At 42.3% G+C, this 13808-nt stretch overlaps 1 protein-coding gene across 1 annotated transcript in view; it reads left to right on the forward strand.

The window, feature by feature from the left end:
• Positions 1-13808, forward strand: part of LOC140266711 (tyrosine-protein phosphatase non-receptor type 14-like) — a 39111-nt gene that overhangs the window by 18749 nt on the left and 6554 nt on the right. The window contains exons 4-14 of the mRNA XM_072361798.1: positions 5530-5627; positions 7121-7188; positions 7868-7938; positions 8035-8122; positions 8206-8294; positions 8465-8552; positions 8748-8830; positions 9063-9123; positions 10570-10648; positions 11491-11960; positions 12039-13316. Coding sequence (XP_072217899.1) covers positions 5530-5627; positions 7121-7188; positions 7868-7938; positions 8035-8122; positions 8206-8294; positions 8465-8552; positions 8748-8830; positions 9063-9123; positions 10570-10648; positions 11491-11960; positions 12039-13316 — 2473 coding nt within the window. The remainder of the gene's footprint in view (positions 1-5529; positions 5628-7120; positions 7189-7867; positions 7939-8034; positions 8123-8205; positions 8295-8464; positions 8553-8747; positions 8831-9062; positions 9124-10569; positions 10649-11490; positions 11961-12038; positions 13317-13808) is intronic.

Here is a 13808-nt window from a genome sequence, read left to right on the forward strand (position 1 = left end):
TGTTTGACTGATCTGTAACCTGATACTGATTCTCACCCTCTTCCTGTCCATCCATTCATCTGTTTTTCCTTCTTTCTCTTCCTCTCTCCTTGCAGCTGTGAAAACTAACACAGCGGGGGCTCATCAATCTCTGTATGCTTTTTTCTTACAGTCGCTGTACACTATCATAAAAGCACCGTAATCAGTGTTTTAACATGTTTTACATTAAATTTGCTCCAGTTATCTTTGAATTAAATGCATATCAAAGAAAATTTCTTTTGTTCACTTTTCCTTAATTGTTTTCTGATTTATATTCTGTAACAAAAAAAACAACTCTGGACTGAATACCTCTTTTTGGAATCTGAGTGATTTGTTGTAATTTAGAGTAAATACTGTTGACAGCTTCAAAGATCACTAAATGTATTGCAATTAAAAAAAAAAAAAAAAAAAAAAATACTGAAGGAATCTAAAAAGTCCTTAAATCCAGCAAGGTGTGTTGAAATGTGACTTTTGTAAACAGAAGGATGTTAGCCATGCAAGCTGACATGGTATATAGTTATACATGTAGGAGAATATTTTCCAACCTCTTCAAGGTGCAAGATCATGATTGAATTAAATCCATCCTTATGAGGTGAGCCTGTGCACTTGTGGCAAAAGCATTGTAGTACAAATCAATCAACAAGTTACTCTTGGAATTTATGGGTGAATTGTGGGTATGAAATCGGGCAGTGGGAGCACAAGTTATCAAAACTGGTTTAAAAAAAAAATCTTTTATTGATGGACAATAGAAGAAAAAGGCTAAAACCCTTATCATTCTCTTCAATCTTGGACACTTTAACTATCAGTTTTATTGTTATACAGTACCATCAAGGAACTTACTTTTTGGAAGTATTTGGGGAGAACCTACACTCTCACAAAATATGCTCATCAGAGTGGAGTCTAATGGAAGAGGATGACAAATATCTTTTCTACTGTCAAAGGTTGTCAGAGTTGTCTTTTGCTCCTCTTTCAATAAAGAAATGCTCTCCAATTCTTATCTTACTGATGCTGTAGCAGCATCTACACTCGCCTCTCTTGGAGACTCCAATGTTTTCGACGGTCCCTTGTTTTCTCCTGTCACTAAAACACATTATCATGTGCCAATGCTGATGGCTGCACCAAAACAGCTTGCCTCTGCCAAAAAAAAAAAAAAAAAAATAGAATTCAGCTGCATCTGAATGCAGCATTCAGCTGTATGCTGAAACAGTTAAAGGATTAACTTCGGTCCCATGTTGACAGATTGATTGTTGATCTTTTAATCAAGCTGATTTCTGTACTACCTCCTATTTGTTACTCACTTGTAACTAGATATCATGCACTCATGCGCGGCAGATCTCACAGAGTTGTGTGTGGTCGAAGTCTTCTGTTCCAGGGTGTCATTGATATGAAGGAGGAGAAAACTGTCTCAGTGAGAGAAAGTGAGGAACCTAAACGAGAGCTGTTGACCGGAGCGAGGCCAGCTGGCCTTAGCAGCCCCCAAGGCTACCACCATTGGCCTTGAAATCCTAGCTTTGTTCAGCTAGTTATCACCAACACACACACACAGCTGTACACTGCTGTGCCCCTTGCTGATTCAACAAATTTCAAAGTGAAATCCTCCTGCCTCCCACACAAACCGTCTGGACCCATCACAGGGCTGACGGGGTGTTCAGGGTCACACCACTGCAGAGGTGGTGGGAGTGGAGAAGGGGGAGCGTCCATATGCACACACATACTCGCATTCATGCATGCATGCACATATGCTCACAGGCTTGTTGTCCAGGCCACTCGGACATCTGGCAGCATGTCTTTGAGTGGGGCTTGAACATGCGTGGGCATAAGGGGCTCTTTGTGCCTGTGAGGCTGCCTGGACTGCCAGCAGAGCACTCTGCAATGATAGAAGTCACAAGAATCTCCCAGTAAGGAGCGTTCTACTTCACGTCTAAGTATGCATATTCACCAGCTGTTACAGCATTGTGATGTCACTCTGACACACACCACACGTTTTTTTTGTTTTTTTTTGGTGCACACATGCAAGTTAGGAATATGGTAAAAAAGTTTGGATTGCTGCTTTTAAGGGAATTTTCTGCATTTGTTAAATGACAAACAAAACAAATTGATTTTGTGACAGATTTTCCTTTTTAACATTTAGGCTGTTCCCCTCCTTCATTTCCCATCAATGGAACTGTAAAGGTTGGAAATTATGATTACACACTCTGTGACGGCCACATAAATAGTAAGTGTTCTCCATTGAAGCTACATTACAAGCATAGATGGTTGAAAACAAAGTGAAACCAACTCTTTGGGTTCCGTTCCTCTCTTGCAGTCTGCGGACAGACTCCTCAGTTAATGATTTCCAATTTATTCCAATTTATTTCCAGACAACCAGGCCAAGACTTCCTGTTCTGTGAATAGAAATACATTTATATAAGTTTATATATCAAATATTTTGTCATAGAAACATGTATGCTCTATTTTAAATAAGCGCATTAATAAATATGTAAATTTGAACCAAGTTTATCTCCAGCGCTCGTAGGCTCATCGTAGACTTTCTACCAAACACAGTTAATAATGTGTTGATATTAACGAGAGAAGTCCAACCTTACAGACCATGCTTTTGTATGGTCATGGTGTTTAGCACCTATTTTACTCATGATATGTACTTTTAGTGTAAAATCTTTATTTTCCTTGGAGTTTTTTTTTAAAAACATCAGGCAAGATCAAGTTTTTCTGTGAACTTTTTGTTTTACTTTGTAGATATGTTCAGCTTGTATACAGTGGTGAAAAGAAGCTAGGTCAGTAGGTTTGCTTTGTGAGTTAAAAGTTAGAATGATGGGAACCGCTGTTCCAAGATGTGTTTTGTGAAAAAAGCACTCTCCCATTTGGAGTGTTTTACTGCTTTTTACTGTCACGCTTTCACTTGTTCAGAGTTATTTCAACAGTTTACCGTCCATCTCACCACCGCTGGCCTCGCATGTGTATAAACACCACCATGTTGTTACCATTTAACCTCACAATGAGAACCAACCACTGCTAACCTCAACATTTCCCCAGACCCCATACAGAGATTGCTGGGAAAACATGGAGAGTTTGTAAAAACAAAGTCCACAATCATTTTAAAGGTTTTATGTCCCACAAGGCTCCTCCCCTCTTGACCACATCAGGCCCCGCCTCTTGCTGCAGTCTCTGTGGTTGGGGTTGACTAATTAGAGGGTTGCCACGGGAACGGAATGGCATCTTAGCCAACGGGCGTAATGACAGGGTGAGGGGAGGAGGGCGGGGTCCGATTATAGGCCCGGGAGTATGCAGAGAGGAGCTCAAAAAAGAAAAGAACAGGATGAAGTGGGGGAGAGATTGTGGAAGAAAATGTGAAACACTGAAAGATGTGAGGTGGTAGAGGAAAAGTAAAGAAGAGTCTGAATTGTTCTGGATGACTGAGAGCAAGTTTTTGCCTGTGTCTGAGAGGAGGAATGGGTGAATGACTAAGCGTGTAACTGTGGTGTCCAAATGGATGTTTGATTACTCTGGCACGGCCTGTTGGTGTATTAACTTGTGTGTGAGTGTACATCATAAAAGGTGTCTCACTGTTCACATTGGAAAGACTTGGCCTCTGGTCACCATGGCAGCAAACAGGAAACGGCGTGCAAGTTTTTATTCAGCTGAGCCCGGTCACCCTGACAGTTCTCTCTTTCCTCCTGTGTGGCCACCCTCATTCTTCAAAAGACAAACATCCAGCTGGACCATGGCTAAAAGTGGACAAAAGGGAGCTTAGAAAACTTAGGAGCTTGGTGTATTTCAGCCTCTTGGTTTTGGGACATTTACCACATTTTTTGAAGATTGCAAGCGGGCTCAACAATTTGAGCACCGTCATCGTATCAGCTTACATTTGGCGAAACCACCACTGCCCAAAACCACAGTGAAATGAGTCCCAGTTTGCTTCACATTTGCACAGCAATTTCAAAGCTCCTCTCTTGTGTTGATCCAACCTAAGATTATACCCAGTACTTGATGTGTCAGCTTCATGTAACATGCTTTCAGTTCCTTGAAAAATTACAGACCTATACAGTCATATTGTTTAGTTCTTACTGGTATACATTTGGCATTCCACTCAAGTCAAAAATGAGTCACTGGTATTTCAAATAGAGGTGATTCACTCATTCCTCACTTCTGCAACAGGCCTCTCTGGCTTTGTTCAAACCGGCCATTGCTGTTGCCAGCACAGTCTTGACGCACACGTTCTGCTGTACAGACCAGAAACGGAATAATATGTCTCTGTGTGGTGTCACCATGTTTGCAATCTTTCAGTTGCTAATGCGCAAGCTCCTCCTGCTCTCTTTGGATAAATGTGTCAAGCATAAGGCCATCACGTTTTCCAACTCGATTTTGTGTAATTGGGGTATGGAGACAGTGTGGCTGGTTGAAAAAATAACATCAACCACCAACGAAATTCTGTTGAGTTTCTGAAAGCTAAGAAGAGTGCTCTGCTGCCACCCACCAAGTCAGATTTTTCTGTAGAGCCAGACTAATCCTATTCTAGCTTTTTGGGGGCAATGCCAGTACCAGGGTCATTGTTTATTAACTGACACCTCTTCTTCAACAGGACAGCTTGGAGAAACTATTTTGTAATTTATTAGCTTAACTTGCTGGAATAAACTTTAAAGACATCAAAAACACAATTTGGACTAGTCACAATTATATGGTGACTAATTTTGATTTTTTTATTTTTTTTTCAAGATATGCTTAACTCCACTCTGAGGTCTGTAATTCAGTTTTAACAAGTCATCGTAATGGAAGCAGATCTCTCAAGTGCCGTTGTGACCATTCTGAATTGTTACTCATGCAAAACTTGCCATAAGGTATTGGATCAGCAAAGCATTTAAACCACAATAGCAACAGTTAGGAATAAACACTGAAAAGCTGCTATTAGTTTTTATGCACCACCTATGTGGCACGAACTTTCAGAGAACTGCAGGTCCACGTCAGCTTTTCCTTCTTTAAAATCAAATTTTCAATCTTTCCTTTATCCCACAACATTTTTAAACTGGTGTGCAATGACAATAAAGTCTGTTCTATTCTATTGATTTAATGAATTGAATTCAATTGAAGTACTGTGATTTATTATTCTCACGACACTTTCCAATTTCCCGTTTTTCCCCTTTTTTTTCCTTACTTTGGAATTTAACATTTTGTTTTATTGCATTTCTCTGTAAAGTGCCTTGAATTGCTGAATTGTGCTACATAAGTAATTTGCCTTGTTTTGCTTTGACTAGCTGAGTCAATAGTAGTAACTATTGTGGCTACAATTGTGAGAAAATGCTGTGAAATATAAAGAGTTTTTTCTTGCTGATGGTTCCTGTTATTTTCAACCCCTCCCCCCCTCCAAAACAAAAAAGGATCTCTGTCTGATTCTTCACTTCAACTGTAATGGTTTGCAACACTGGTGTCACCCTTAAAAGATAAGATCTGATGTCCCTTTTATGTCTTCTTACTAGAGTCTTTCTTCTTACCCCACTGCCTTTCTTTTTTTTGTAGGTATCAGTATTACCTGCAGGTGAAAAAGGAAGTGCTGGATGGACGCCTACAATGCACTGAAGAGCAGTGCATCAGACTAGCTGGCCTAGCAGTACAAGGTAAGACACACACACGAACAAACATTTCAAGTGAATAATCTACCAGAGAGACGGTCAGCACCACAGAGAGCACAAACCCACGCTTCCTCAGGTCATCTTGACTCCACTACCTTATATGGCTGCATACCACAGGGAGAACCCAGTCCACTTGAGTTCCTATGGTATCACTCTTAACGCTCTTAACACATGCACCTACACACACAAGCCCACTACGGTCTCTCTGTTTTGTTCCTGGGTGCTGTCTGTGTCCCAAGGGGAATGTAAACAGACAGTTAGCTTATCAGCAGCTCCAAGGTTAGGCTCAGCTGCATCAGGAAGACACTTATCTGACGGGAGGCAAGGATCCTCCGTTCGGCCCCCTTTTGTACAACAAGCCGCTTTTAGCGCTCAGTACAAGCCATATCTGAGGAATGAGCGTGTTATGGAGATGGTTTGTGGTGGGGGTTTTATTATGTGCAAGCCAATGTTTTATAATCTTAAACAGTAAAGTAGATACACAAATTCCCACATAGTAGTTAACTCTCAACTTATTAGTAATGACTCTACATAAAGCTGACATCTTAAGGGCCAAAATGATTAGGAAGAGTGCTCAGAATATTTTATGGACAAAATCTATCTAAATTTTGTATTATTAACTATGCAGCTGAAGCCTTTTAGATATAAGCTTATCTAAAACATATTAATAAATAATAAATGCCTTCTTAGTTGATACTCTATGGGAACAATTAATGATATTGTAACCTATTGAATTTATCTAGATTAATTTCATTATCAGATACATACTTAAATCTGAAATGTCATTGAATCTCCCACAATATTTTGTCTTGTAAAGCGGAGGTGAGTCTTTTTTCCCTCTCTGGGAATATCTAACTGTGCATAATTCTCCTCCTTCTCTCGTTAATATCAATACTTCCTCTGAAGCAGCAACCATGGCCTTTCTAATGATGTTCATATAAGTGTTTAGTCTTCATTCAGTGCAAACCTAATGCTTGAGAATGAACCACAAGTCCTGTGGGATGAAAGTCAGGTGAAAAAGGGGTTCACGCCTTTACTCTCTCATCTGTAAGACCTCTGCTGGAGAGCCAAGCAGTGCAGTGCCTAGTTGCATATGGAGCATTGTCCTGCATGAGGTTCATGACCTTCTCAAATGCTGTGAACTTTCTGTATAACTGCTTAAAGAAAGTATATTCCAGAAACTATCAGGACGTTGGGGAGTAGATTGTTTTTAGGCTCCTTTTCAACACAGAAAAGTCTACCAAGCTCAGTTTAGCCATCTTTCTCTTGGATATGTCTTTTAGCACCTTAACCTCTGGTCTTTCGGGACACTCCGCGTAGGTTACAGTTCTGGAATATCGTAGCACCGTAGGAAGATCGATTATTTGGCAGCAAATGTGTTTCAAAACTTCAGCTATGTCATACAAACCACATAACATGAGATTTTTGCATTCAATGTGAATGATGACGAATCTGAGTGAGTGTTTCTTGATTTTTAGCTGACTTTGGAGACTTCAATCACTACGCGTCTCAGGACTTCCTCAGGGAGTACGTGCTCTTCCCAGTGGTAAGTCCTCAAACCTTCACTGTTCAACTTGTGAGTGTATAACCCCTTTCACACATGCAGTGCTTTCCATTAAGCTGCGGGAAACTGAAAAAGTCAATGTCATATGCACGTTACCCTGCTGATGCTCTTCTGTAACATTTTGAGATGGAAGTCTGAGTTTGTCGGCCCTGTTAGCATATCACTTGCAGAGTGGCACAATCGTGAACTGCAGCTGTTACATTCATGAAGCAGACACTACGAGTGCTTTTTTGTTTAACACAATGCTTGTACTTGCAAGCTTGATGTGGATTTAAAATCTGTGCCTTCTGGCAGCACATTCATGTGTCATCTGTGAACCTCCTCTTGCATATCTGGTTGACAGGTAGAAAGAACACACTCGTACGGGATGAGAGTTTGGAGCGAGATTAAAATCAAGTGCAATAGATTTATTAAGTTTACAGATTCATGATGTTTTACATCACCATCGGTTTACAGTTTAGGTGTAAACTGTGCGACAGACAACTTAAGCATGCGTTTTAATGCTTCTCTTTGAGATTAAGTAGTTGGCTTTTCCTTCCTTTCTCTCTATCACTAATTCTCCATCATGTGATTCTGATCTTCCCTGTTTTGTAGTCTGGACCATTCATCTCTCTCATATATGCTCTTTGCTGTTTTGCTCGTCCCTGTGTTTCTCTCCCAGAACTGGCCTAATGGAGAGGAGGTGCTGGAGGAGTGGACTAAGAAGGTTGCAGAGGAGCACAAGAGTCACTGGTACTCTCAGCTAGATTGTGTACTGCTTGTACATCAGTCCTCATGTGAGCAATGAGATTGCCTGTTGCTTATGCTAAGTTTGTCTGTACTTTATAGTCGAATGCAGGCTGCTGAAGCAGAACTGCTGTATATTAAGGAGGTGGAAAAACTGGATGGCTTTGGCCAGGAGAGCTTTCCTGCAAAGGTAGAGTAATAGCGTCAGCACGAGCCTCCTCACAGCTGTACGCGGTAAACAAATTCTTTAAGCTGTTCTCTCTTATTCCACAGGATAACTACACAAATGATATTTTCATTGGTGTGTCTTTTATTGGAGTGTTTGTCAAACACAGAAATGGCAGATCCATCATGCTCCATAAGTAAGTCTCTCCGATGTGCCAGTATGCTCATTTTTCTCTTAATTCAGAACCCACCTGTTATTATGAGGTTGTGGGACTAGTACAAATGAATGAGAGTTGGGTGGGAAAATTCAATATTTGTATGTTTTTTTTTTTTTTTTTGTTTGCGTGTGTTTTCGTGTTTGTCACAGGTGGAAGGACATTGGTACCATAGCGCACAACAAGTCAGCCATCACAGTGGAGATAACAAGCAGAGACGACACCATCATTTTTCACATGGTGAGTGTTGTGTCTGCAGGTGGTCTCTGCGCATTCACACACACTTTCTACAAGGTTTATAGTGGAAGGTTACATCCACAGATTCCCCTCCAGAGGGACAAATATGGAGGCAAATTCAGGCTCAGTTTTCTATGAATAGAACTGCTGTTTTACTTAAGAATGTCAATATTTTTCTCACTGTATCTGTTTCTGCAGGAGGACATGGAAATGGCCAAGTACATTGCTCGTCTTTTCACTTCCAGACACAAATTCTACAAACAGAACAAGATCTGTGCAGAGTGAGTCTCGAGGCTGCTCAGAGAGGCCAGCTGAAGGCCATTTGCTTGCTAATGTTTCTACTATTGTCTGTCATTTAACTTTTACACTTGAGTTCAGCAACACATTGAAGGTTATGTAATAGCAACCCTGATTTGATAAGTCTGGTTATATAGAATTCAGAGCGCTAGCATTTGTGCAAATCATCATTTGGCTTGTCTTGAATCTCCTTTGTGTTGCCACTTTTCTCCGTAGGCCCACTCACTCACCTGCGCCAATCAGGAGGAGACCCACTTGGACCCACCGCCTGTCCTTGGTACAGTTTGCAAGCATTTGTTTGCTTTGAAGTGCATCAGTACAGTCATTTAGGGCTGCTTCTTTAGTGTTGTAGTCAAGACCACCAAAATCAAAACCAAAACCAAATCGATACAAGACAAGACCAAGACTTTGGGTTGAGAACATGTCAAGACCACGACCAGACCAGTCAAATGCTGAACTTGGAAACCATAGGACCTTATCAAACTCATCATAGAGCTCTGTATTGCGATGAGTAATAAAGTCAAGAGTACTTTCTCCACATGCCCTGTGTCAGTTTCATGGTATGTTTTTTCCCTTGTTGCGGGGGTGTGTGAAACACTTACTAGTATTTACTGTCTTACCTGCACTAATCAGCGGGCAAACACACTCAGCTTGGAAAACCAGGGTCGAAGGCTGACAGGAACCTCAGTTAACTGCTGCTCTAAACAGTAACAGGGGTAGAGCAAACTTTCACCTTATAACTCAGACTTAGTAAACTTAGAGCTAAAGCAATTTTTACATCCGTTCACTTTGGCATCAGATGGTTGTTTTCTTTGGCAGAACATTTTCTCAAACAAAGAACATCAGTGCTGCGCCACCAGTCAATGATTGCTTCTACAGTAGTTGCACCCTACTGGTGCAACGCTGTCTGCTGCAGTAGACAGTCACTGATTTGTCATAAGTAGAGACACAACCCCACTGAAATTAAAGAAGTAAATACATATCTCATGTGTAACACCATGTGATGCACGGGTCACTCAATATTTAGTAAAGCAGGTCACTGAAAGCAGTCAACTATGCATGAAAGATGAACTAAAAACACCTTGTGGTATGCAACCTCTCTGTAAGTTCTGGACAACTTAGTTAGGCCGTTATATTTGTTTTGATCACAATGAGACTTTTGACAGGCAGTTTGGTGACCACAGTCGTGGTCTGACCACGCTGTCTGAGACTAGGTCCAGTAAAAATGCGGTTGATTGAGAGACGAGCCCTCAAAAAAGTAGTCTTGAGGCCAAGCAGTCTCAAGCTTCTGGCCTGGATAAGTGAGACAATTAGACAGGAGAGAAATTTTGAGTCCGATGCCACACTCCCACTCAGGGCAGCTCCCAGTTATGTCACGGAGCCTGGTTTGAACATGTGTTGGAGATGGTGGAAAATTAGCAAGGGCGTTTCTTCCGGTGCGACAATGAAGGCAGTGAATTCTGACTCTCCCATCCAGCAGGCCGGACAATGGCTTGGCTAAATGTGGCACAATAGATGTTCAGTCACTCCACTGGAGTCTTCAGATGACTGTGTGAAAAACTGCAAGCTCTAACCCAAGTGTACTACCTGAGTGTCATATTTACCCGCTTTAAAGATGGGATGATGACTCTTTTGTAATGCAAAGAAACTGAAATGTTGCTATTTAGTCAGAAACAGTTACAGTGCTTCCCTCTAACTGTGTTACATTTATTTCTTTATTTAGCCACGGCCCCAGTCCTGTAACTTCCAGTCAGTGCATTCCCAGTATGCAGAGCATTATCAGGACACACAAAGCTCTCAAGGTATGTATAAACCACAAACACAAAGAGACAGATTTAGAAGTTTCACCCCTACCATCTCACCACTTAAACCACAGTGCGATTTGAAACTTTTGCCGCCCCGACAATACCATCTGAATTGGCTAATTGTGTCTTTCCCATCAAGCGTGTGACTCACAGCCCACTTATATTTTAACAACCTCCCAGCCAATTAGAGCCCAACGTTTGGGGGGCACAGCAGTGACCTTATTTGTGCTTCACTCTTTCATTGACTGTTTCACACACTCAGACCGCCTTGTAATCCGAAGAACTTCACTCATGTCGGCTTGACAATAAAACAGGAATGGAAAAAAACACACTGGGTGTGCTAGAATGTGTGGGTGTGAGATAATTCCACAGTGCGACTTCAACTATCACAAGATAATGTCTATGCTTTACTTTTCCAGTCACTGTATACAGGAAGTCTTTGATTTATCATGTAGAAATATTTACTACTGTAGCTATTTTTAACATTATTGTTTTGTAAAACCTCATCACATGTTGAATGTGAGACATTTCACCATTTCATGAAAAATATTTTTCTAGATTCTGATAACAGCAACATGTCACAGAGGGTTGAAAATGTAAGTGGAACTTAAAAAAAATAAACAGCTGGAGGAACATGTTGCAGCTAACTATTGACCTTGATGATGCATGTGCCTCTTTGAGAGTGAGCATAGTTCTTGCTTTTCCTATCGAGTAATGTTCCCTCTTTTGATTTGGTTTAGCTGCTGCTGCTCACAGTTGTTTCTTAAGGCTGTATATAACCTCTTTAAACTTGTCTGGAACACAGATTTTATTATGCTTCTGTTTTGTTTGCACTATAGACAGCATCTTCCATGAAGACCCTTACTACAAGTCGGAAACCAGTCTGGATCGCTGTCCGGTGGACTTTGCCTTCCGAAACGGTACTGTGCCTAATGGAAGCATGTACAGCAGCCCCAGCCTCAGCTCCCTCAACCGTTCCCAGACTTTTGTCCCTCCTTCACCCATGTCCTCCAACCTCAGTATTCCTGGCAGTGAGATCATGCGTCCTGACTACATCCCCAGCCACCGCCACAGTGCCATCATTGCTCCATCCTACCGGCCCACGCCGGAGTATGATGCTGTCATGCGGCAGAAGCGACGCATGCTCCCTGCTCATCATGACCTCCATAGCCAGTCACTGCGCAGTCTGAACATCAGCAATGCCTGTGCTTACCGCCAGCCTGAGCCTCTGGTGTACAGCCAGCCAGAGATGAGGGAAAGGGGCCTTTATCACGTCCCTGGCCCCAGCCCAGGGCCTTACACACCACAGGTACTAGTGGATTCTTTGTGTTTAATTAAATTTTTTTCTTTGTTCCTTTCATCTCACATTGTTTTGTCTGTTTTACAGATCAGTTATAGTAAGCCAGTGTCCCACGGCCCCCATCAAGGAGGACCAGCCAGCAGCCAGGGTCCTTGTCACTCACCCTGTGTTAATGGAGGTGGAGGTAACGATGGAGGTGTTGGAAGTTCCATCTCCCATACTGTCAGCACACCTGAGCTAGCAAACACCAAACAGCAGGGAACCAACATGGGAAGCTATGCAGCTACAGCTAACATGTTGAGAAACCACATGTCACGCCCTCCTCCACCTTACCCCTCTACCTCCTTCCGCCCAGCCACCAGCACGCCAGACCTTGCCAGCCACCGTCATCGTTGCATTGGAGGCAGCAGTCCAGAGCTCCTTCCCCGCATGGTGCAGCTGTTAGTCAAGACCTTCCAGCCGGATAGCTCCGCAGTGGTGCACCAGTCCCTGCAGGAAGTTAGTGAACCTCTAACTGCAGCTGCTAAACACCGGTCCAACCTCGGAAAGAGACACAGCATGGAGGTCATCAGCAGCATGAGAAGTGGCGGTGGGATGGAGGGCCTGGTGATGAAGGGCATAAACGCCCCGCTTCATCGGAGGAATACTCTCAGAGAACATGCTATGCCATCTCAGCCTCAGACCATTCCTCAGCCCCAGCCGCAAACCCCTCAGTTGCAACCTCAACCCCAACCACCACCTCAGCAGCCAAAGGAGGTGCCCATGCAGAAGCCTGCCCAGAATGCACCTGAGACCCCTGTAGCACCTCCTTCAACAGTTGCTTACCAGCATCAAAAGACTCTTTCTAATGCTACAATGCTTATACACAGCAGTGAGAGTGAAGAGGAGGAAGAAGAGGAAGAGGAGAGGCCTGAACTGGATGTTCAGATCCCAGGTCTGAATGAGGACATTAGCATCAGTGCTCAGCTCCAGGCTGCTCTGGCAAAACTGCCAAACAAACCCCCTCCAGAGTATCCTGGCCCTCCTAGACCTCCTGCCAATGCTCAGATTCGCTCTCACAATCACAACCACACTCACCACCACAACAACAATCAAGGACCACATTGCAGCCAGGGACCAATGGACCCCAATCAAGCACTCAAAACTGTGCAGGCCCAGAGTGCTGGTACGCCTGGTGGTAGTGGAGGGACTCTGACCAGAGGGGATCAGAGTGGGGTGAATGGGGCAGTTTTAGGTCCATCTATTTCAGAACCAGACCTGACCAGTGTAAAGGAGAGGGTGAGGAAGGAGCCAGTCAAAGAGAGGCCGGTCTCAGAGATGTTCTCTTTGGAGGACAGCATAGTCGAGAGGGAAATTGCTCAGAGGGTAAGATGACAACTTTTGTATCTACATATATTGTTCAGTGAAACAATTAATCATTTTTTTAATGGAAACAAACATTTTGATAACCTTCACTTTTGAGTTCAATCATCAAAAGTACATTTTTCACAGCATTTGAACTGATTTGGATGGAAAACTTAAGAAAAAAAAATTATGTTCGTATGCCATTATACAAAATCTCAATTAATGGTGTGGTGTAGTTATCTGACAAAGCTAGTATACACCTTCATTCTAGTCAGCTTGACCACAAGAAAATAACATCTAGAGATAACAGGATGTTTAAATCGCACCAGGCAACTAATTCCTTTTGTTAAAAATACACACTATATATTATTGCTGAAATGGCATAGTGGCACTGCTTTTCTCTATGATTTCACACTATTATTGCAATCTGTGTAGAAATAGTTTTGGTTAATTAGAAAAGAGGAAATTGGGATGGTAATGAGGATATACAATTTGATTGACTACTGATTGCTT

The sequence above is a fragment of the Leuresthes tenuis genome, unplaced genomic scaffold (genome assembly GCF_036924035.1).
Source record: "Leuresthes tenuis unplaced genomic scaffold, fLeuTen1.0.hap1 SCAF_13, whole genome shotgun sequence".
Classification (NCBI taxonomy): domain Eukaryota; kingdom Metazoa; phylum Chordata; class Actinopteri; order Atheriniformes; family Atherinopsidae; genus Leuresthes; species Leuresthes tenuis.